At 35.2% G+C, this 23,117-nt stretch overlaps 4 protein-coding genes across 5 annotated transcripts; all 4 read left to right on the top strand.

Annotated features, from left to right (window-relative positions):
• Positions 1-3,665: 3,665 nt before the first annotated feature.
• Positions 3,666-8,530, top strand: LOC130715940 (kinetochore protein NUF2 homolog). Of its 2 annotated transcripts, XM_057566099.1 has the most exons (12): positions 3,666-3,905; positions 3,996-4,214; positions 4,290-4,383; positions 4,475-4,657; positions 5,156-5,245; positions 5,877-5,984; positions 6,702-6,755; positions 7,004-7,118; positions 7,428-7,585; positions 7,666-7,761; positions 8,055-8,170; positions 8,302-8,530. In XM_057566099.1, the coding sequence occupies exons 1-11, from the start codon at positions 3,736-3,738 to the stop codon at positions 8,145-8,147; spliced, it is 1,380 nt and encodes a 459-aa protein (XP_057422082.1). In that variant the 5' UTR covers positions 3,666-3,735; the 3' UTR covers positions 8,148-8,170; positions 8,302-8,530. The 2 variants fall into 2 exon arrangements, with proteins under 2 accessions (XP_057422082.1, XP_057422081.1); XM_057566098.1 differs by having other exon boundaries at positions 3,667-3,905; positions 8,055-8,530.
• An 895-nt stretch (positions 8,531-9,425) lies between these two features.
• Positions 9,426-14,521, top strand: LOC130715718 (putative transferase At1g60990, chloroplastic). The gene is made up of 11 exons (XM_057565836.1): positions 9,426-9,810; positions 10,064-10,097; positions 10,969-11,042; positions 11,170-11,235; positions 11,359-11,423; positions 11,595-11,682; positions 11,758-11,823; positions 12,338-12,503; positions 12,937-13,020; positions 13,169-13,296; positions 13,907-14,521. Exons 1-11 carry the CDS (start codon positions 9,505-9,507, stop codon positions 14,090-14,092), a joined length of 1,263 nt encoding a protein of 420 aa, XP_057421819.1. The 5' UTR covers positions 9,426-9,504; the 3' UTR covers positions 14,093-14,521.
• A 1,217-nt stretch (positions 14,522-15,738) lies between these two features.
• On the top strand, positions 15,739-17,965 carry LOC130715715 (probable receptor-like protein kinase At1g11050). Its single transcript, XM_057565834.1, has one exon. The coding sequence runs from the start codon at positions 15,795-15,797 to the stop codon at positions 17,733-17,735; it is 1,941 nt and encodes a 646-aa protein (XP_057421817.1). The 5' UTR covers positions 15,739-15,794; the 3' UTR covers positions 17,736-17,965.
• A 1,609-nt stretch (positions 17,966-19,574) lies between these two features.
• On the top strand, positions 19,575-22,588 carry LOC130715716 (probable receptor-like protein kinase At1g11050). The gene is made up of 2 exons (XM_057565835.1): positions 19,575-19,722; positions 20,548-22,588. The coding sequence occupies exons 1-2, from the start codon at positions 19,665-19,667 to the stop codon at positions 22,386-22,388; spliced, it is 1,899 nt and encodes a 632-aa protein (XP_057421818.1). The 5' UTR covers positions 19,575-19,664; the 3' UTR covers positions 22,389-22,588.
• Positions 22,589-23,117: the final 529 nt, after the last annotated feature.

Raw genomic sequence — 23,117 nt, 5'->3', positions numbered from 1 at the left:
AGTTTTTAGACTATCAAATTGTTTAGACATGTAGAGAAAGAGAAAAAAAAACTTTAAAAAATTAATAAATACTATGATATGATACGATAAAAAATTAGAGATTAAGAGAAAATATGGTGTTTGATACCAGTGATACGTGCTTATACCGTAAGTGTTTGAATGGTATAAGGTGATGTAGGTCTTCATAATTGTTTGAATACTATTCTTATTGGGTGAAGAGAATAATATTAAACAAATGTTGATCAACTTAATGACGTGGATTGCTTGTTAAAAAAAAACGTGGATAGCAGAATAATTTATTCAATTATTGATGAGATCCATAATGCTTGACATAATAACTCAATATATACATAATGAGGGTCGATAGCAGTGATAAAAATTTGTTGATTAAATTTTTGAAATTGAAAATTCGATTTTAAATTAGGAGAGACGCATTCTTGAGAAGATATTTAACTTTTACAAACTCAAATTCAAGATAGAGATATACTATACTATATAATAAAAGTTTTGAAAATGTATAGTATATTACCAAAGTGTTTATACCTCATTACTGAGAAAAAGAAAAAAAGAACTTTATGTGATGTTTGATATGGTGTAATATTATAAAATGAGTTTAATGGATATGCACGGACAGTGTAAAATAGTTTTACACAGTCATCTAATCAAATCATGTCATATAAGAAAGATAATTACATTTGACTTTAATTTTAATTAAAAGAATAAGATATTTTTTAATTTGGAGGAATTCAATTAGATGTCTGTGTAAAACTATTTTACACTGTAAGTAAGTGCATATCCATTAAACTCTTATAAAATTAAAGACGTAGAGAAAAGTATACTTTGAGTTTGATGCACGTTTGTCCAGTAAATGTTTGAATACAAGGTGACGTGGGTCTTAAATAATGTGATGTTTGAACGAGAAGATCGAATAATATTAAACAAATGCCCCTCTAATAATGTGGATGCAGAATAATTTATTTATTTATTGATGAAACCTATAATACACAACATGAGTAATGATATATACACACCTCATTATTTATACACTTCATTTCCACATATTTTTATTTCTATTTCTCTCATCTTATCATCTATCACATCTTAAACTTTCTCTCTCTTACTTTTTATTTTCTTCCTATCTCTCTCCTCTTCCACCTCTTTCCACCTCATTTAGAGGTGTGAACAAATCATTATTGTACACAACATATATAGTTGTGAGATCGAATAATATTAAACAAATACCGCTCTAATAATGTGGATAGCAGAATAAATTTATTTATTTATTGATGAAACCTATAATACATAATATATATATATAGAGATGTATCATATGAGAAAGTCTTTCTTATATGAGTATGATAAGAAAGATTTTGAACCATTAAATTAAAAGACTCATTTAAGTGAGTCACGTGCATGTGCTTTCTCTCCTTTTCCTAATCCTAATTCCCTGTTTTCTTAATCTTCCCTTGTTCTGGAAAAGATTCCACCTCACGCTCCCTTGTTCGTCGAGCAACGCCGCACCGCCCACCACCTCCCCTTTCTTTGAGTTGCTCCGTGCTCGTTCATGGGAGGTTGTATCGCGTCAACCGTTTAAAAAGTGCCAGAGCTAATTCAATTTCTATGCAAACCCCTGTTCATATCCTCACGTGTACTATTCTATTTTTCCATGTCTATAAAGATCAAATCTGACCAGCATCCAAGTTGAATTGTAGTCCCTCTAATGTTGTGGGGATCTTGTGTTTGTCTTCAATTTGAATTTGTGCCCCAATGGATCTTAAATTACACAAATAAATGAGTAGAAAAGAAGAAAATGACACAAATAACTGGATAGATCTGAAATTGCTTTTATTTTCATGTCATGATGCTCCTCGAACAAGGGATGCATGCTTGTAGAGGCGGTCCTTGACAAGAACGTGAATGAGTTTTTTTCCTGAAGAAAAGGATTAGGAATTGTAGGAAAAGGAGAGAAAGCACCGTCACGTGACTCACTTAAATGAGTCAGTTAATCTAATCCGTTTATTTTGATCTAATGACTCAAAATCTTTCTTATTATTCTCATATGATACATCCCCTATATATATATATATATATATATATAGTTATAATGAGTGTCAGTCGCGGTGGTTAAAAGTTATTGTTTGAATTTTTAGATGAAAAATTCAATCTTTAATTAGGAGAGAGCATTCTCGGAAAAACATTTAACATTTAAGACAAATTCAATAACCATGATTGTATCAATAGTAGAAGATACATATAATTAATCCAGATAAATAACTCAATATTCATTTAAGTAAATTCCTGTTTAAGCACACCATCTGCCATATCACTTAAAATAATAATACAAATTATATTCATGTGGATATCCAATTCCTGTATCGGCCTTTTAAAAACAAAATCCTGTCTGATCACTAAGATCATTTACAATGGTTACTTACTTTCAACACCACTTTTTCTCTTCCCAACACTCCACATCATCTTCTCTCTTCAATTCAACACTCATTCAACTTTTACCCACTTTAATGGTTTTTCATTCAACACCCTACCCCACCACTTTTTTACTTCATATTTTTATTCCAAGTCACTTTCTCTCTCCTCCAACGACCAACTAAAACGTGCCACACGTTCCCACCATTATCTGCTGCCACTTTCTTTCTCCTGCTGCCACTTTCTCTCTCCTCCCTTTTCAGATTCAACTCCGTTGAACTCTCTCAACAAACCTCAACACCTCTCTCCTTCACCTCATCTTCAACAAACCTCAACAAACCACTACACACCCTCAACAAAATTCAACTTCCCTCTCAACATCCCCCATTGTATTTGGTCTAAGACTAACATATATTGGGCGCGCCATTATTGGGTTGCAAAGTTGCAGTGAATGATTACATTTTTACATTGGGATAGTAAAACACAGTTTTCAAAAACGAAAATGGGAGAAATCATGAAAGCACCTTTATGCTTTGCATCCATCATCCATGTGTTTAGAACCGGACTGGTCTCGGCAGAGGTATCGATCGGTTTAAAGTTCAATATTCTGACCATGATTAAACCGGTAATTAATAATTGAATCGGTTTAAAGTTAGTATTTTAAGGATGAAGAGACCAACATATAAATTTTGAGTGAAAAAAATTTATCTTTAATAATCAAAACTGTCTTGTTGGTCAAAATACATTTAAACTCGTGATATTCTTCTATCTAATATAATACGAATTCGTAGAACTCAATTAAAACTTACTGTAAATGAAGAATTGTAACGAATGAAGTAGAGTAGAACAAAAAGATAAAGAAGTTTACATAAAACTCTTATATAGAACAAAATGATGTCATCTAAATGTTTGATTGTCATTATTTTAAGAAAATCTTCATACACTTTCAATATCACTTTGCAAAATTAAAGATTAACACTATTCATTTTCTCATGATATTTATAGGTGTTCACTGATTTAGATTGAGCCAATGATCATGATAACCCTAACAATTTTGTTTTTTGATAACCTAAACTAAATCTTGTTAAAAAAAAAACCTAAACTAAATCAATATAATCTTCATACATTTTTTCTTTTGGGCCTCTGTCTCTGGGCCAGGGAAAGTACCCAATCCCGGCCCGCGGGAAAGCACTAGGCGGGAAAATCGCTCACTGTTTATATTTCAATTTCAATTTTCTCCTCTTCTCTCATCTTCTCTTCCCGCACGGAGAGGAACTGAATTCTCCGAGTTGCAGTTACCGGAAGAAGAAAATGGCGGTGTCGAACTACGAGTACCCGAGGCTCCGGCGGCCGGAGATCGCCGCAATCCTAGCGCAGTTCCAGATCGCGAACGTGACGGAGCAGGATATCAGCAACCCTAACCCTGATTTGATCTACAATCTCTACACTCGCATCCTCATTCATCTCGATTTTCTCCTCGAGTATCTCTCTTTCTCTTTGCTTCAACCGTCGCTGTTTTCTTCACTGTCTTCTCTTGTTCAATTTTTGTTCAATTTCGTTTTCAATTTCAGGGAAGATAACGAGCAACTCAACTTCGATGATCTGGAGCAGCTCGAGAACCCCGATCTCCATGTGGAATCAGTCCGCGCAATCAAGCTCTATACGAAGATTAAGGAACTTCTCGACGCGCTTGAGTGCCCTAGGAAATTCACCTTTGCTGATCTTCTCATGCCGGAACCACAGAAAACCGAGTTCTTCCTCGGCGCTCTTCTCAATTTCTGCCTCGACAGGTCGCCGCTCTCGCTCTTCTTCTTCTCTTCGTTCTCACTTACTCACTCGCTAAAACATAATTGTGTTAATTTCAGGGATTCGCGAATGAATTCGATATCAGAAATTGTTGATGAGTTCAATGCTTTGGAGATGCAGCGGACGGAGTTGGAGGAGAATAGAATTTTGCAGGTTTGTTGATGGATCGGAAATTGGTTTCTATTTATTTATTTAATTTTTTGACTGTGATGAAATTGGAAATTAAGTGTGTTTTTGGATATAGTTGAAAGCAGAAATTTCTGAATGCAATGAAGCGAGGGAGAGAGAGATGCCTCTTGTTCAGGAGGTTGATGCGAAGGTTAGAGAGCTTCGTCAAACTATCGGGGCACTGAATCACAAGCAGGTGTCATTGAGGACTACTATAAAGAAGTTGAAGGAGGATAAAGACCCGGAGATGGATCAGAAGGTGAATTTATTGTTGTTATGATATCATCATATATAATCTTGTGTCTTGATGTTGGTGATTTTCGGATGGAATATATATATATATATATATATATATATATATATATATATATATATATATATATATATATATATAAATATGTAGAAACAACAGTAGAGGAGTAAGAGTTTATGTAAACAATTGACTTGGGCTTCCGTAATTGATCTTTGGATAATGTGATCTTGTGAATTTACTGCAACCTGCAGTTTTGACAGATTTAATGTTTGTTTTTCTGCTTGTAACAATCAGCGGTTAAAGCTTAAGCAGATTAAATCGTAGTGTATTTAAGTGTTTCTTCACTAGTGTAGACATTGGAAATGGCTTTCTTTCTGGTGATTCTGGCTGTAGGTCTTTATTCTCATGCATGCTTAGGACTACTCTTAGGTGGTACATGGTGATAAATTATGTTATTTATTATGATTCTAATTTCTATGTCGTATTTTTCCTTCTTACTTCCAGATTTCTAATGCTGAATTTACACTGGTACAAAGTGTGCAAGAAAATGTAAATCTACGCTCAAAAATTGCTCAATCACCTGATAAAATACAGGTATTGTTTTATTTGATTCTCGCCTATCATGAGAAATTTGTGATGAGAAATTTAGGACCAGTGACAAATTTCATGCAGTTTACACTGTTCTATTGGAGGCATAATCAAAGTTATTATGTTCTTAGCTGCAAAAATGTCTTGTGCTTTGCATTTCTCTAGCCAATCTGCTTGTGTGAATAACTGAATACTGATATTGTATTGGCAATTATTGGAGTACCTTAACTGTATGTTGTTACCACGGTATAATCAAGTACTACTTTTGGAATACATTGGCAATTTTAAACCATTACCTTTTTTCCTTTAAGTCAGTAGGTGCTTATTTGCATATTCTATTTTACTTCGTAATTTCCGCCATGGTGTTATAATGAAATATGGTGGTAGTGATTATTTTCGAAATGCTTGTAAGTGTGAGACTTGATTTCAAAAGAAAACAGTTGTGGGAAACAAATTGAAAATTAGAGGAAACTGGAAACTAGAGGGACTAATTTTTTTGGTAACTATGAAGTTTTCGTTGCTGTGAAATTGAGCAAAAAGTGCATGCATGGCTAGATGTTTTTGCTGTGTACAGTGATCTAGGAATTTTTTCCCTGCCTCTTTACTCATGATTTTGCTCCATTGATTTGGCATGAAGAGGGCTTTAGAGGAAAAGAAATTAGCTCGAGAGGAGGCAAGGAATGCTGAAAGATTATATATGCAAACTTTCCATGAGAAATCTGCTCTTGTTGAAGTTTATTCCAAGGTATTTTGTTACAGACTTTGTCAATTTTCGCCTTCATCCGCGTTTGGGTCAGTAAAGTAATATAATTTGGTGTGTTTAGGTACAAAACTTAATTAAACCCTTATTTTAATAAATACTTATCGCATAAGTGCCTTTTATTTATAAGCTTATATGAGAAGCTTATGAAAATAAGTTTAAAAGAGCTTATGGGTAAGTTAGAATCTATTATTGCTTAACCAAACACATATTTAAGTGCTCATGCTATAAAGTAAGCTGGAAACAGACTCTTCCCAAAGCACTAGTATATCAATACAATTTTGTTTGACTATTGTCAACTTCTTCCATGATTACTTAAGATTAACTTTAGGATGCAGTTGCAATGTAATTCTGCCCTTGTGAAGCCTCGACCTATTAAGCTGTATAGCACATTTATCAATGGAGTAGCCAATTTGTTGGCTGCTGGGTTGGAACTGTGCGTGCTGAATTTTCCCTTGTAATGGGGTGTTGGGGCTTAAAGAATAAACATCAATATAAAATGGTTAATTGAAGTACATAAACTGCATTGTGGAGTTTGCCACAAATATTGTTGTTCAATCTTGGACAACATTTACTTTTTTGCACTGACCTGCCCATTGCCCATCATTTCCAAAAACAAACTACAAAAATAAGCATTGAGTCATATGGATATGTTCATAAAGTTCTATCTAGATTAATGTATCGCTTTATCTTTTTTTTTAGGTTCAGAAAAAAATGTCAAAGCACTACCAACAGATGCAGGCTATACAAGAACAGGTATTAACATACTCTTGTGAGTGGACTCCTGCTCTGACATTTATTAGGATGAGTGAAAATTACCATGAATCCTCCCCCTGTATACTGTGGAGAGAGAAGCTTTTTTTAAAAAAATACGAATGGAGCTCACAGTTGGATCTGTCATAGAGAAGAAACATGAGTTGTATTATGATCAATGAACGTTTTCTTCCTTGAAAGATTATTATTGTGCAAATCCTCTTGTTTGATGTCAGTAGCACCTCCTATAGGTCAATTCTGCTAAATCTATTGAAAAGGATCTAAAAGAATTAAAAGCTAAACTTAGTGATGAAGAAGTACTGGAGAAGTCACTTGAGGCCAAATTGGTGGAAAGGCAAAGTAAAGGTACGTTCTTGTGCAAGCATGCCATGTCTTGATTTTGAGATAGATGATGTAGGCATGAACAATGTTATTTTTCATGAAGAACATTCCACAAAATTCATTCACAAGTGCGCTGGCATGATTTTTATCCAATAATCTGGTTTTCTTCTTTTTTTCCCCTTGAAATGATTTGTTGACTGAAGCAGCGCACTGTGTGCTGTTATTTTGGAATTTCACTTTTATGGAAAAGCTTTCACGTTTTGTAGCACTTCTCTTTAAGCATGGATGTATATTGTGCCTTCTCTTCAGCTTTTTGCATTTTTACTTCCTCAGTTGAGCAGATGGAAGAGTTGAGGAAGCAGTTGGAGAAAGAGTGCAGTACTATGTGCGAGGAAGCAACTAACTACCTAAGCAGTGCAAAATCGGAGGTGGAATCTAAGAGATGCACCTTAGAAACGAGGCAGAGAAATGTTGAGGCTGTATTATCTGAGGTACCTTGTCTTAAGTTTCATATAAATTCAGGCAAGTTTAATGAAGGAATAAATTGTAATTTCTTGTCTGCAATTGGCAGGTGGATGCTGTAAATTGTAAAATTACATCAGTAAAAGAGTTGGCATCAGTTAGAGTGGAACAGCTAGATCGCAAATGTGAAGAGATAGTTGTCGAGGTACATGGCCATTTAACTTCTTTCAGAAACCTGTGTGGTCCAATCAACCTGGTTGTTTCAAAAGCTCCAAACTGCACTCGTACATCATGAATGGCAAATAATAATTAAAACTGAATTTCGAAGTTGGTCTATATCAATTACAGCTTTCACATGTATTCTACCTTTATTTTACTGTTTATTTTGTCAGAGTTAGATGAGCTTGAATTCTTGCTCTCAGCACGGCCATGTTGATTACTAATTTTGAGCGATGACTTGTGTGAAATAACTGAACTATTGTGTTTGAATTGTTGCAGTTTCATAAGTATGCAAACTCCATTTCACGTGTTATTAAATCTGGACCAGAGGCAACTGAAAGAGGAGAATTTGACATTGTAGATCCCGTTTAATCAGACTGGACTTGCCCTGCAAAGTTGAGTCATGAGTACATGTTATCCTCAAGACCCTGCCATAATTTATTGTGCTATTTTTTTCTTTGCTATGACTCATGTAAAGTTACTTGTATCTAATGGTTTATGCCTGTGTGATATCATCTTGCTGCAGATGGTTTCCCACGTCAGGGTTCTTCAGTGCTTAATCTAATGGGTTTGTTTCCGACTATGTATGCTCTAGTAGACTAATTTACCTAACTAGTTCATCCTGGGTAGACAAATTTTATCTTGATAACATTAGTCTGCAAAAAAATCAAGAGTTAGACTACCTACAAGGATGAAGGCCGATATTTATTTTAATACTTTTAACACATCTTTATTGTAAAATGAATTTATATGGACTTCACTGAATTATTAGGTTCTATATTTTTATTTGGTAGGAGCTACTGTTTTTTATGCAACTCGTATTAGTTTCTTAATAAATTGTGTTAAAATTATGAAAGTATAATACATTATTAGCTTCTCTTGAAATGAATAGTAATATTATGTTTAAAGAATTTGTAACATAACTAAACAAAAAAAATTGTAACACAAACGATAAACTATTAAGCATGTGCAATGATATAGTGTGTTTGGATACACTTTTTTTTTTGATACACTTTAAATCCACATTAGGAAACATTCTAATGAAAAAACACATTTTTGTAAAGGAACAAATGAGTTATATTTGATGAAATAACTTTCACTTTTGTTTATGATGAAAAGGAGTATACCTCCACCCTAATTTTAATACAAACATGCCCACAATAATTTGGAAAATGCTAGAATGCACAATTATGATTTAAAAACAATTTCATTTTCATTTTGTTGGCTATCATCAAATGCCAACAAAATGAAATGCGTTGCGGCTAGCTTGAGTTCTCTTAAACAAATTTTATCAAAAATACTTTTGTCATCTATGATCTATGTCATGCCGTAAACGAATCATGTAATACAACACTTCTCTGATGTATAACATTTTATTTAAAAAAAAATAATAATTATACTGTATGATAATTTTACGGTGAACCATATTAAAATTGATCGACCCATAAAAAAATACTTTTAACTAATATTGAACACACATTATTTGCAATACTTTTATGTGTTAAAATTAATTTGTTAAGAAAGTTATAATATTATTATCATATATTATAAAATATACATTTTTTAAAACATAATATAGATGACAATATATTTTTATAATTAAAAAAAAAAAAACATGTAATCCCTTCTTTCTTTTTTTCATTATCTCTTGTCTTTCGTCTATGAATTTTCGATTCACTCAAGTTTCAGTTCAACTCCAATTCACTTGTTAGCTTCCTCCTCCTCCGAAATGACAACAGTGTCATCACTAGCATCAACATGCTTGAGCCCTCGGAGCAAACCACGGTGTCTGTCTGTTTCGCCCAAACCTTGTTTTCCCCGAAACCTTCTCCATCTGATGAAGCAGAAGAAGAAGAAGCTAATCTCTTGGTCCATCTCAGCTCATGCCTCCCCTTTCGACCTTTCCCCTCCTCCCATCGACCATGACTTTCTGGATGCTGTCAAAACCGCAGGCGCAGAGGTTTCTGGTGACGGAATCGTTGAAACATTTCACACTGATGAAGAAGCGCTGGATGCTGCCGACAATGGGGTTGCTGTATGTATTCTGTTCTATTCCTTTGGATTATCAAATTGTAATTTCAGAGTTTCCACAAAATACTTTTTGTAGTAATGTGGTATTGAATTTTATATGAAAAAGTTAATACAATTTTGAAGTCTTATATAAATATAATTCAATATGAATGATTAGTTGATTACCAAATTATTAAGCTACATTTGCTATTGTGTTAGATAATGTGCGATTTTGTTTTTTGCTTCATTTAATTTCTCTGTGGCATCTCATGGTTTAGGTTGTGGATCTTTCACACTTTGGCCGGATAAGAGGTACTTGCTTTTCTTGAACTATTGCCTCCCCACATTAGAGTAATGCATGTTCTCAGGTCTATTGGGATTATGTAGAGTTAAAACTGTTGCAAACATGTCCAAAACTGCTACTAACAAAAGAAGGGAAGAAATATTTGTTTTTTCCTTTTAATTTAAGTCAATAGTTTGGTGTCGTAAAACGTCTTTCATAGAATAAGAAGGTGAGCAGCTGTTTTAGAGCTAGAGCACCACATGATCATGTGTCCCGGGTGAGCCTTAGGGTCCTCCTAATTTGCTGCTGGTCATTAGTCAATGTCTCATGAGAACTGCAGTCCAAACTGAATACTAAACCTGGAAGGGTGATTTGGATGTCAATGTGGGTTTTCTCTTTATTTGAAGAGTGAGTCAGAAACCAAAAATAGGGTTTACATGGAAATTCACCAATGCTATTACAAGTTCACACTCTTTCATCGAAGATAGGGGGAAGATTAAATGACTATCATCAGCAAGAATCATTTCAATCTGCTGCTTGTTATCATGCATGTTTCTCTGGAATGGATATTCCTGACATTTTTGGCATTTCTAAGTGGTATATAGTTATTGTATCAGGGACTGGTGAAAACTAGAAAAGCTACCAGAATGAAGAATCTCCCCCAAAATGTTAAATTTACATATAATTTTACAGATCTGCATTCTCTTAATCCATACCACATGTGAAGGGAAGCATGTCACGAGGAAAAACCTCCAAAAAATAGTCAGACTTATATGTGAATTTAATACATTTGCATTGCTATTAGTTCTTAAAGCTTAAGTTATTGGGAGAGTTGGTCCTTGACGTGATTTAATGTTTTCTTAACTTTTAATCCAAATATTTATGCTACTTGAAATGAAGTCAGTGGAGAAGATCGCATTCAGTTCCTTCACAACCAGAGCACTGCAAACTTTGAATGTCTACAGCCAGGGCAAGTAAGTATTGGAAGAGAGTCGCGCTGTTTGACTGCATTTGTATTATTTTCAAGTTATTGTCAATTTATTTTATATTTCATATTATAATACAGGCTTAAGTAATAGGATCTCTAACTGAAATCGCTAGGGATGTGACACTGTTTTTGTAACGCCAACAGCTCGAACAATAGATATTGCACATGCATGGGTCATGGTAATTTCTTTTCTTCATTACTCACAAAATTAATTTGAAGCTGTCTTTCTAGTTTCTACAATGTATTACATCTTAATTTTTCATGTGCCTGACCCTGACCACTTTCTCTTGTTGCTTTGACAGAAAAATGCAATAACACTAGTGGTTTCACCAGAGACATGTGGGACCATTACTGAAATGCTGAACAAGTAAGTAACTTCTTGTATGTTGTAATGTAAAGATTCACCATGGAGGTGAAACTGCAAAAAGGATTAATAGAGAAAACAAATCGTTGTTTTTCCTGATTAATATTATCAAATGCACTTTTTATTGAAAATATTATCAAATTTAACTAAATCTTTTACATGTATGATTTTAAGGTACATATTTTTTGGTGACAAGGTAGAGATTCAAGACATCACTAAGCTAACCAGCTTATTTGTTTTGGTGGGACCCAAAAGTGGCCAAGTAAGAGATATTATTATACCTATTCAGTCTGGAGAAGAACAAAGTTGGTAATTTTCAATATAATGAAATGAACAGGTGATGGAAAACTTAAACCTTGGTGATCTTATTGGAAAACCATATGGCGCGCATCAACATTTTAATGTAAGCTTGATCAAACTAGTTATTTTTCTGTGATGTTTGTGATCTTTATTGGCTGTCTTTCTTATCACTAGTTTATCACTGCAAGATATAACTAGTCATGCATGTTTGGTACTATTGTCAACTGTTTGATTATGTTTGCCTTAACCTGTCTTATTTTCAACATAAAACACCTCACATGCGCAATCATGTCATTTGTGCTTCTTTTCGGTATCATGTAGCTGTTTCTCATAGATAACTTTGATACTTTAAAAAGGCATAGATAACTCATGTATAACAAATTGCAACTTTGATTTTGGCCAACAGTTTCTATGGTTGCATCTTCTACATGTCTTCCAAATTTCAAAATGAGTTAAATATACATTACTTCCAAAGTAGTGAAGTTTCAACTGCAATACCAAATAGAACTCTCACTCTCTTATGTTTTTCCCTTAAATTAAATAAAAAGCTTAAAGACCTACATAATCTGTGAATACTCTTGTGAAGAAATTCTCTTAAACATATTTTTAATTTGTAGGTTGATAAGCAGCCTGTAACTATAGGGGTTGGAAACCTTCTTTCTGAAGATGGTTTTTCATTGTTGATGTCTCCAGCGGCTGCTCCCTCTGTGTGGGAAGCTATTCTTGCTCAAGGGGCTGTCCCAATGGGTTCTAATGGATGGAACAAATTACGGGTTATACGGGGTACTGAATTCTTTAGATCATGTGTATATTTCTATGTTTCTATCTTGTAGTTATCAACTCCTATTTTCTTAAGGACATGTACTGTTTTGTATGACAACCCCCCTGCCTCTTTTGCCCTCTCATTATATATCGTTACGCCATAACAAAATTTCCCTCCAAATCCCATGACTGCCACACCTTCAGTTTATTACATTAATCATGTCCACACTGTTCATGCATTGGAGCCCCTGATCCTCTACATCCCATTTAGTTCCTGGTAGCATCAACTATAGTATCAGGGGATCTCTTGGTATAGTGTCATCTATTAAATGATAAGTCATGTAAGAGATAAATATAGGTCTGCAATAAATAACTTTTACTCCTGTCTGTGTCTATATATAGTTTCATTCACTAGATTCCTATGTTCACTTTGGATCATAACTTGACTTCTCAGGAAGACCTGCTCCTGGAATGGAGCTTACAAAGGAATTCAATGTACTGGAGGCCCATCTATGGAATTCAATTTCTCTAAATAAGGGTGCGTGACTGCTCTTTTGCCAGCATGCCACTGGCGCCCTGATAATATTAATCAGGAAAAACTCCAGACTACCGGGCAGGGCGCCACTACCAATATGCATAAAATGTTATGACTTGCTTGATAGTTAGTCTGATTCTGACTTTCTCAGGTTGTTACAAAGGACAGGAGACTATAGCTAGGCTCATAACATATGATGGAGTCAAACAGAGGTTATGGGGATTTCATCTTTCTGCAGCTGCAGAACCAGGCAGTATTATTACGGTTGATGGGAAAAAGGTGCTATAAGTTTTTCTTAGAGAGAGAATTACACTCTCCTCCCTCGAGAGAAGCTTGAAATACTCCCCCTCCCTTATTTTAGAAACTACAAGGGATGTGAATACAGGTTCCAAAATAAGAGGGGACGAGAGTGTAATCAAGCCTCTCTCAAGAGAGGGGGTTTTTCTTAAGTGAGAGTGGTACTATTAGATTTAATCATAAATGGTCATGATAGTAATTCCCAGTTTTGAACTAAAGTCTAAAGATGACGTACACCTGATGAAAACTCTAGTTATAGTTATAACATTGAATATGTCTCTTTAAAGTGAACTTGTTTTTAAACTACACAAATAAGACTATATCTACCATTTAATTTTAAAACATTGTAACTTTAACTCAAAAATCTAAGGGGGTTGGTTCCAATTTACTTTAGTGACAAAATTACTTTAGGGAAGCTTATTTACTCTACAACATGTGTCTAGAGAAACCATCCTGCCAAAGTTATGGATAATTAATAGCAATTTGGTATGACTAAGTAACCTAGTGCTTTCGATGTTGGGTTATACTGTCATCCTAATATTCCCTCTTGAATAGATTGGCAGAAAATCAATGGTTTTTGCAATTTGTGCAGATTGGAAAGTTGACTAGTTATACATCTGGAAGGAAGCAATCTGAGCACTTTGGATTAGGCTACATCAAGAGGCAAGCTGCTTTGGAAGGAGACACAGTAATTGTTGGAGACAACATCAGTGGAACAGTGGTGGAAGTACCTTTTCTTTATCAGCAGCGCCCACCATCTGGAAGTTCAACTTCTTGATTCTTTTGGTATGGAGACATCATCATTGTGCTTCAGTACAGTGCTCTAGGAGTGGGCCTCTGCCGGCTTCCCCAGCATGCCACTGGCGCCCTGCCCGGTAGTCTGGAGGTGCTTTCTCCTCGATCTACCATTTTTGTAACAAAAAAAAGTATTGAATTGAGGTTGTTAGGTAGAAGTGAAGAAATGCGTGCACAATACTTGCCCCTTTGGTGTCTTCTAGTTAAATATTATCTAATCACCAAAAGCAAAATCTTCTTTGATAATAATTCATCAGTAGGTGAAGAAAAACCCATTCTCCAAAGCTATGGAACTTATGTTTAGACTTTAGAGCATGGAATCAATGTAATTCCTTTCATATTTGAATTGGTTGAAGTGTGTGCAACATCAAAACCAACCAATAATTTAGATTATTAGGTTCTTTCTTTTTTCTTTTGAGTTGTTAGAGTGTAATTGATTTCAAATTTTATGCGTTGAAAATAATGTTTTTACTATTTTTTAAGACCAACCCAACCCAAGATCTTTAGTTTAAGCTGAGTTTATTTAAGTTTATATTAGCATAAACACTCGAGTGTTAGAGTAAATTTATGAAAACAACTTATATGTATCTAAAGTTGTTTTGAGTTTGATAAATTGTTCAGATTAACTGATAAATAAATGCTTATACTTACATACAAGTTATTATTATAAAGCTTATTTCAACAAAGCTTCTTACATAAGCTTATAAATCAGGGCTTATGTGATGAACAATTTACGCACACACATCCTTTATTTTTTAAACGTTAAGCACAAACATAAGTAACATAGGCTTCCTACCTTCCGTAAACTTTTTAATTCTAAGATATACTAAAAATTACACCAAGGAATAAAAAGAGAAACATTAAACTATGAAACAAGATAACTTATGAATTACCACTAATCGTGTTAATCAACTGATATGAAATTGTTGTAGTTTAAGCAAATATGTTTCGGATTTGATTTTTTAAAAATGCAGGCACATTAAATAGTTGCTAGGAAAGGTTTTTTTTTTTTTTACTATTAGAAGTGATCTTAGCTAACTTGGATATGATTGTCTCGGTGGTGGAAGATAAATCCTCTTTGAATCAAAATGATAGTCTGTGGGTTCACCTAATTGAGCTGGTGATGGAAGACCAATTCCAGGGATCTTTCTGACTGATATAGCACACCCAACTTCTAGAAAGTTCATTACGTGCTGTAATTTTTTTTTTTTGAATTCAAGTAACACACTTCAGAAAAAAAATAGTAAAATAAATTTTAACAACCTCCTGTTATATATTATAATTATAATGATAGTCTCAATCATAATCACTTTCAATCAATTAAAAAGCAATTTAAAAATGATTTTAGTTCTTTATGTGTGTAGTTTATGACTAAATTGCAGATAAAATATGTGTTACCAAAAACATTTAACATGCTTTAAGGCTTAAGACCTTGTATAGTATAGCAGTAAAACTACTACACGTATGTGTAAAGCATGCTTTTAAGCGTATGAAATGATAATATAAAGTATTCCGTATTTACCGAAAGACATGGGAATATTTTCAGTAGTTACTTTATTCTTCTGACTTCTCAAAAGTTTGTGCATTTAGTGGCAGAACCCCACTTGCTACTAAAATAGAATGAAATTGTCTAGTATCCACCCAACTTCAATACACACACAGCTTTTATAGACTTCTCCTAAAACATGAGATCTATGTCTATTTCTGTAGTTCTTGTCTTCATCTTTGTCGTGTCTTTAGATCCAGTTTTCTCACTGAATCTTGCACCCTCTCCTTCACCACCCTCTACCAATGAATCTACATGTCCAGTGTCCATGAAATATGTCCAAACTGTTGCTTGGAACTCCTCTTCCTGCCATAACTTCCAACCTTTGCAATCCAAAAAAGACACACATGAAACAATCTGTTGCCAAAACCTCTTGTACCTCTTTGGCATAGCACTAGCTGAAAATCTCAAGAAAAACTCTCTTTTCCAGCTCCATAACCTCTCCACCTCAATCTCTTGCCTTCAGGATTTCCAATCCAATATCTCTTCAATCTCACTTTCCAATAACCTTGTCAACTCTTGCTTTGAGCCAAGTGAGTTTGTCATCACTCCAAATTTATGTGCCCAGATTCAAACTAAGCAAGATTGGGTTAACAGGGTTGGTTCTGCTAACACAGAACTGGTTAACTCTGCTTGTGCAACAGACCTCACTGATGTTGCTCAGTGCAGAAAGTGTATGGCTGAGGGGGACAAGGTTCAGCAGATTCTGGTTTCCATTGATGGTAATCCTTCACATTCCCAAGATTGCTTTTACTTTCTAGTGCTTTATATTGCTGGAGTTGTGAATAGGTTTGGACCTCAGAGCCAAGGTGTTTTGTCTTGCATTTTTACTTTGTTGGTTAGTTCACATGAGGATTCCAGAGAGGAGCATGACCACCATGTTCTTGTGATTGCTTTAGCAGCTTCATTTGGATTATTTCTGTTCATCTTGTTAGGGTTGTGTTTTTGGTACTACACTAGGTGGGTGAAGAGAAAAAAATTTGAAAATTTGCTGGACTCTGGTGGTGGACCAGAGGAACTAAGGTTTAACCAGAGATTGAGACCGAACACTGGGTTGATTTGGTTCAAGTTTGAGGACCTTGTTAAGGCTACCAACAATTTTTCAGCTGAGAATTTCATTGGGAGAGGCGGGTTTGGGACGGTTTACAAGGGCACTCTACCTGATTGTAAAATTGTCGCAGTGAAAAGGATTGAAGAATCTGATTACCAAGGAGATGCTGATTTCTGCAGAGAGGTGGAGATTGTTAGCAGCTTGAAGCACCGCAATCTGGTGCAGCTAAGAGGGTGTTGTGTTGTTGATGAGGGTGAGAATTCTGAGTATAAAGGAAGGTATTTAGTTCTTGAATACATCCCAAATGGTAGCCTTAAAGACCATCTATTTCCAACAACCATGGATGATCCAAATGCAGTGAAATTGACTTGGCCTCAAAGGAAAAACATAATCTTGGATGTTGCAAACGCGTTGGTTTATTTGCACTATGGAGTTAAACCTGCTATTTATCACAGAGATATCAAACCCACCAATATACTACTTGATGCGGGTATGAGGGCAAAGGTTGCTGATTTTGGGCTAGCTAAACAGAGCAATACTGAAAATAAGTCTTTTCTAAATACAAGAATAGTTGGAACTCATGGATATCTAGCCCCAGAATATGCACTTTATGGTCAGCTAACTGAGAAGACTGATGTGTATAGCTTTGGTGTGGTTGTTTTGGAGGTAATGTGTGGAAGAAAAGCTCTTGAGTTATCAGGAGCACCGACATTCTTGCTCACAGATTGGGTTTGGGCATTAATGAAATCTGGTCACATAGAAGAGGCTTTGGATCCTTCTATGTTAATAGATGGTAACTCTACTAGGAACATAATGGAGAGGTTTTTGCTTGTTGGAATACTATCTTGTCATGTATTGGTTGCTTCAAGACCAACAATTTTGGAAGCTTTGAAGATGTTAGAAGGGGATATTGAGGTTCCACCAATTCCAGATAGGCCAATGACTCTAGGGAATTATATGTTTTCAAAGGGTGATTGTTTGGGGATGAGCTCAGATTGTGATGTTAATGGTTGTAGAATCCACCCTTGATGAATTTGACAAGAACAAGTTGAGGGAAACTGTGTTCATGAATTTTTTTATTTTTTATATTAAAAACAAATTGATTTTTATGGATGAGATCCTATGCAATTTTCTAGAATTCAGATTTACTGTTGTTGACTGCAAGCCGTTCGATTAAGATTCGACAGATCATGTATTTATATTTTATTTACTGAGATCAAATATGAACAATCCAATCTAAATGCAATGACTTATATTGAGTGGCTGCCTCAAAAATAACTGCAGTTTATGCTTAAACATTAACAAATTTGATAAGAGTACATGACTATACAATTATACAGGATAAGGTCATAACTCATAATGCAGGTCTCTGTAAGTGTGCTGTAAGAATTCATTGCAATCCAATATAAAGTTGTTGGAGGCCAATTAAAAGTTGGATAGGTTGCATGTCTTTATTGACCATTGATTCAATGTTGAATCCTGTCTTCTTTGTCAAAACCTGCCTTCTTTGAAGCTAGATCCTTTTTTTTTTGACTCTGGTTGAATTACAGCTCTCAAGGGTAAAATTAAAGCACTGTGAGATAGCGATAACGAATATTAATACATTTTATAAAAAGCCCAAAAATATTAATAGTGGTTTATATTCTCCTACTTAGGGAACGCTAATTGAATGATTAGCTAGAAAAAATAATTATTTAATCAAGCAAAAAAGCTATCATGCTACCCATTAAGTATGAATATCTAGCATGTTTCATCAAGCAAGATAGCTTGCATGCTCTTCCAAGCATGAATAAAACCACCTGGCACCAGGAAATAATTTTACAAAATAATATCCATATGTGCGTACCTCAACAATCATTTTAAGTTTATCATATTTAATCATCAATGGATAATTTATCAAATACGAACATTCCCACTAACCAAATGCAGACAAAATACTCAGTACACTCATATTCTTAACATATGAAGACTCTAAACTTGGGTCCCTTGGTCAATTGATTGAATAAGATATGAATATGTCAACTCATTATGCTGATCCTTGACTTTCAAAACACATTTGACATCAAATGTTTATATACCAAAGGGTCGTGCAATTTGAACCGGTGAGATTGACATTCAATCCACATCTGCATTTTCTGGAATTTTTATACCGTCAGTAAGGTGTATTGCTACAAAATTAGCAACTGTTTCCGGTAACAGTTTTTGTAACTTTACACATTAATAATGATTTTAGACATATATCAATTGAATGCCGACCGTGTGCTGCGGTTTATAAATAATTTTCCTATATCAAATATTAAGAACATTGTAGTATCACAATTACAACACTAATTTCCTATATTTAATTTAGTGCAGACTAGCTTGTTAGTGTTGTTTTACTTACTTATTTCAGAATTCATATTTTTCCTTCATGGGGTTGCCATCACTTCCTTAGTATATTTGGGTGAGGAGTTACCCTCTTGGCCATTTGAGCCTAGTGTTTAGTGTTTGTTTGAGGCTTAGCCCGTCATGTAATAGAAAAAAATAAAACACTAATTTCCAATGTTGTACCATTAATACCTCCAATATGAAATCTTGTGACAAGTTTCATTATTAATAACTAAGTTAAGCAAATTATTTCTCTTAACCAATGTATATCCAAATCGATAATCACGAGATTAATTTTTTCTCATACTATTAACACGCTATGTGATAGAGGTTGATGACTGAATTTTTATTTATTTATAAGAGTTGAAAATCAAACTTCTAATGATTTACTTAAGTGACGAACTAGTACGATAAACCGTATCGTTAACACATTGAGTATAATACATTAACACAATATGCAACAAAATACATACTTTTGAATATGATCTAATTCTAAAAGAACCCAAATTCAATATCTCCCCTCCACTTCCCTGTACTCATTCTCTCCTGTCAGGTGGGTCGCTCTGCGCCTCACAGCCTTCTCCACTTCACATGGCGGAAACCGCCGCTACACATCTCAATACCTCACCATTCCTCTCGATTTTGACAGGTGATTCCTCCTTCTTTCCACTCCGTGATTCACATATTTTGTTCCATTTCAACTGTTGTGGAGTGGGGAATCACGCAGCAAAATGTGATTTTGAATTTTGTAGTTTACTTTTTGTTTTGTTTTGAATTTCTTTTAATATGGATGAGCTTAGTTGATAGCAAGACCCATGTTATAATGAATTTCATTTTGGTAAATGGACTTGCAATTTGGAACTAGTCTATGAAGCATTTATGTGATGTAGGACCTTTAGAAATAGTCTATGAAGAGTTTCTGTGATGTAGTAGAACCTTTAGAACTAGTCCATGAAGAAGCTTTATTGTGGCACACAGAATCATGCCGTTTCTGCTTCAAACAGTTTTTCAAACATAGGGTGACCATCAATGAGTCAATTAAATTCTACCCCAGTATATTATATATACTACATATATATGCTTATCAAAAAAAAAAAAAATATACTACATATATATAGTCAAAGTTCGTTAAGTCCAGTCACCCTACGACTATTTTCAGATTCAAAATTTAGTCAAAGTTAGTTAAGTCTCTTCATCCCTCCCCCATGGTGTGTTGTGTGGAGACCAAACATGATAATTCTTCCCTCGCACTCGTGCTGCATTGCCAACTGAGCTACCTCTTGTGTTGACCAACCCTGAACCTTGGTATGGTTAAGCAATGATTGAAGAGTGTTTCTATCTATGCATTAACTGTTCATAAGCCATTCTCCACTACATGCATAAATAGAGCAAAAACATGTAGCTTCAACACCAAGAGTTATGCACTATATGGAGTCCATTTTTGTGTTTCTTCTGATCTTTGTTGTGTCTCCAGATCTAGGCTCAGCTGCACCCTCACCCTCTACCAATAACTCTATGTGTCCAGTGTCCATGAATTATGTGTTAACAGTCCCTTGGAACACCTCTACCTGCCAAAACTTCCAACCCTTCCCATCCAAAAACCAAACACAGACAAGCCAATGTTGCCAAACCCTCTTGTCCCTCTTTGGCATAGCACTAGCAGAAAACCTCAAGAGAAACTCCCTTTTCCAACTCCCCAACCTCCCTACCTCTATCTCATGCCTTCAAGACTTCCAATTCAAACTCAATTCCCTCTCACTTCCCAAAACCCTTGCTTCCTCCTGCTTTGACCCACTTCAATTTGTCATCACTCCCAACATCTGTGCTCATATTCAATCCAAGCAAGATTGGCTCAACAGGCTTGGTCCAGATAACATAGCACTGGTTAACACTGCCTGTAAACCAGACCTCAATGTTCTCACCAATTGCGGCGCGTGTGTGGATGAAGGGCTCAAGGTTCTGCAGAAGCTCACTGCCATGGATGGGAACACTTCCCATTCCAATGATTGCTTTTACTTCACAATACTTTATATTGCTGGAGTTGTGAATGAGTTTGGGCCTGAAAGCACAGGGACTATGTCTTGCGCTTTGGAATTGCCTCTTAATTCTGATTTAAGTTCCAGAAACAAGAGCCATTATCATCTTGCTCTTGTGTTTGGGTTAACTGGAGCTTCAGTTTCCTTCCTGGTTATCATGTTTGGGTTTTGTTTTTGGTACACTAAATGGATGAAGAGGAACAAAATTGAAAATTTGCAAACCTTTGCTAATGATCTAGAGGAACAAAGGTCCAACTTTAGATTGAGACCACAGACAGGGTCCATTTGGTTCAAGTTTGAAGATCTTGACAAGGCCACTAACAAGTTTTCACCTCAGAATTTCATTGGTAAAGGTGGATTTGGGTCAGTTTACAAGGGCATTCTGCCTGATTGTGAAATTGTCGCAGTGAAAAGGATTGAAGAATCTGATTTTCAAGGAGATGCTGAATTCTACAGAGAGGTGGAGATTGTTAGCAGCTTGAAGCACCGCAATCTGGTGCCGCTAAGAGGGTGTTGTGTGGTTGATGAAGATGATAATCATGAGTACGGAAGGAAAACAAGGTATCTTGTTCATGATTATATGTCCAATGGTAGCCTTGAAGACCATCTCTTTCCACACTTGGACAGTGAAAATGAAAAGAAAACTCTGACATGGCCTCAAAGAAAAAGCATAATCTTGGATGTGGCAAATGGGTTGGTTTATTTGCACTGTGGAGTTAAACCTGCTATTTATCACAGAGATATCAAGCCCACCAATATATTACTTGATGCATGTATGAGGGCAAGGGTTGCTGATTTTGGACTGGCCAAACAGAGCAGTGAAAGCAGGTCTCAGCTAAATACTAGAATAGCAGGAACTCATGGATATTTAGCCCCAGAATATGCATTGTATGGTCAGTTAACTGAGAAGAGTGATGTCTATAGTTTTGGTGTGGTTATTTTGGAAATAGTGTGTGGAAGAAAAGCTCTTCAGTTGTCTTCATCTGGTACACCAGCTTTCTTGATCACAGATTGGGTTTGGTCATTGATGAAATCTGGTCACATAGAAGAGGCTTTGGATGCTTCTCTCATGATAGATGGAAATTCCTCATCTAGAAACATAATGGAGAGATTTTTGTTGGTTGGAATTCTTTGTTCTCATTTAATGGTTGCTTCCAGGCCAACTACTTTGGAGGTTTTGAAGATGTTAGAAGGGGACCTTGAGGTTCCATCAATTCCTGATAGGCCAATGACTCTTGGGCAACACATGTTTTCCAATGCTGATTCAACAGAATGGTGAAAAACAAGATGTAATGGTTGCTAGCAATCAAATTAAATTGTGACCCTAATAAGTGAATTTTACTTGCAAAGTAAGACTTCAAATTACATTATTACCACCTTGTGAATGACACTGTTTAATTACCACTCTTGAACGGATTTCAGTTACCTACAGTGAAGGATACCTTACATTCACTCATTTATGATATCTGAACTTTACAATAGAGATCGATCGTCTCATATTTTTTATTAAGATTGGACGGTAGAAATATCATAAAATTTAAGTGCTCCCGATAAAAAATAACATGACTCTTTATTTGTTGCGTGAATGTAGGAATTTATGAGTGTAATAGCGAACCAAATCAATCAATAATATGTGTTTGGTTTCGTGTTTGGGATTTGTAAAATCACTTCTCATATTTGGGATGTGATAATATGTGCCACTTTTTTTTAGTCATTTTTGTGATCAATTTTAAGCGAGGAAAAGAAATAAATAAAAAAGAAAAAGAGACGCCAGATTTTTAACGTGGAAAACCCTCTCACAATTCTTACAATGAAAAATAAATATGAGAATTGTGAGAGGTAAAAACCACGGGACCTAGTCCAGAAAAAAATATCCACTATAAAAATCATAAGTACAACTGTACAAGTATTCTCAAACAACAACAACAACAAAAAAATGCTAGCTTGAGCGTCTTCAGTATATTCCTCAGCCAGCTTTGCTTTTCTACTGAAACTTGAGATCATCATG

This window comes from Lotus japonicus, chromosome 4, assembly GCF_012489685.1.
Source record: "Lotus japonicus ecotype B-129 chromosome 4, LjGifu_v1.2".
Lineage (NCBI taxonomy): Eukaryota > Viridiplantae > Streptophyta > Magnoliopsida > Fabales > Fabaceae > Lotus > Lotus japonicus.
Note: the sequence above shows the minus strand (reverse complement) of the source record. Positions and strands in the feature narration are given on the sequence as shown.

Excerpts from the sequence above, each read along its gene's own strand:
- LOC130715940 (XM_057566099.1), top strand. The coding sequence starts at position 3,736 with ATGGCGGTGTCGAACTACGAGTACCCGAGGCTCCGGCGGCCGGAGATC. Across the intron at positions 4,215-4,289 it reads CTCAATTTCTGCCTCGACAG|GGATTCGCGAATGAATTCGA; the intron begins GTCGCCGCTCTC and ends TGTTAATTTCAG. Across the intron at positions 4,384-4,474 it reads AGGAGAATAGAATTTTGCAG|TTGAAAGCAGAAATTTCTGA; the intron begins GTTTGTTGATGG and ends TTTTGGATATAG.
- LOC130715718 (XM_057565836.1), top strand. The coding sequence starts at position 9,505 with ATGACAACAGTGTCATCACTAGCATCAACATGCTTGAGCCCTCGGAGC. Across the intron at positions 10,098-10,968 it reads ACACTTTGGCCGGATAAGAG|TCAGTGGAGAAGATCGCATT; the intron begins GTACTTGCTTTT and ends CTTGAAATGAAG. Across the intron at positions 11,424-11,594 it reads ATTACTGAAATGCTGAACAA|GTACATATTTTTTGGTGACA; the intron begins GTAAGTAACTTC and ends TATGATTTTAAG.
- LOC130715715 (XM_057565834.1), top strand. The coding sequence starts at position 15,795 with ATGAGATCTATGTCTATTTCTGTAGTTCTTGTCTTCATCTTTGTCGTG.
- LOC130715716 (XM_057565835.1), top strand. The coding sequence starts at position 19,665 with ATGGCGGAAACCGCCGCTACACATCTCAATACCTCACCATTCCTCTCG. Across the intron at positions 19,723-20,547 it reads ATTCCTCTCGATTTTGACAG|ATCTAGGCTCAGCTGCACCC; the intron begins GTGATTCCTCCT and ends TTGTGTCTCCAG.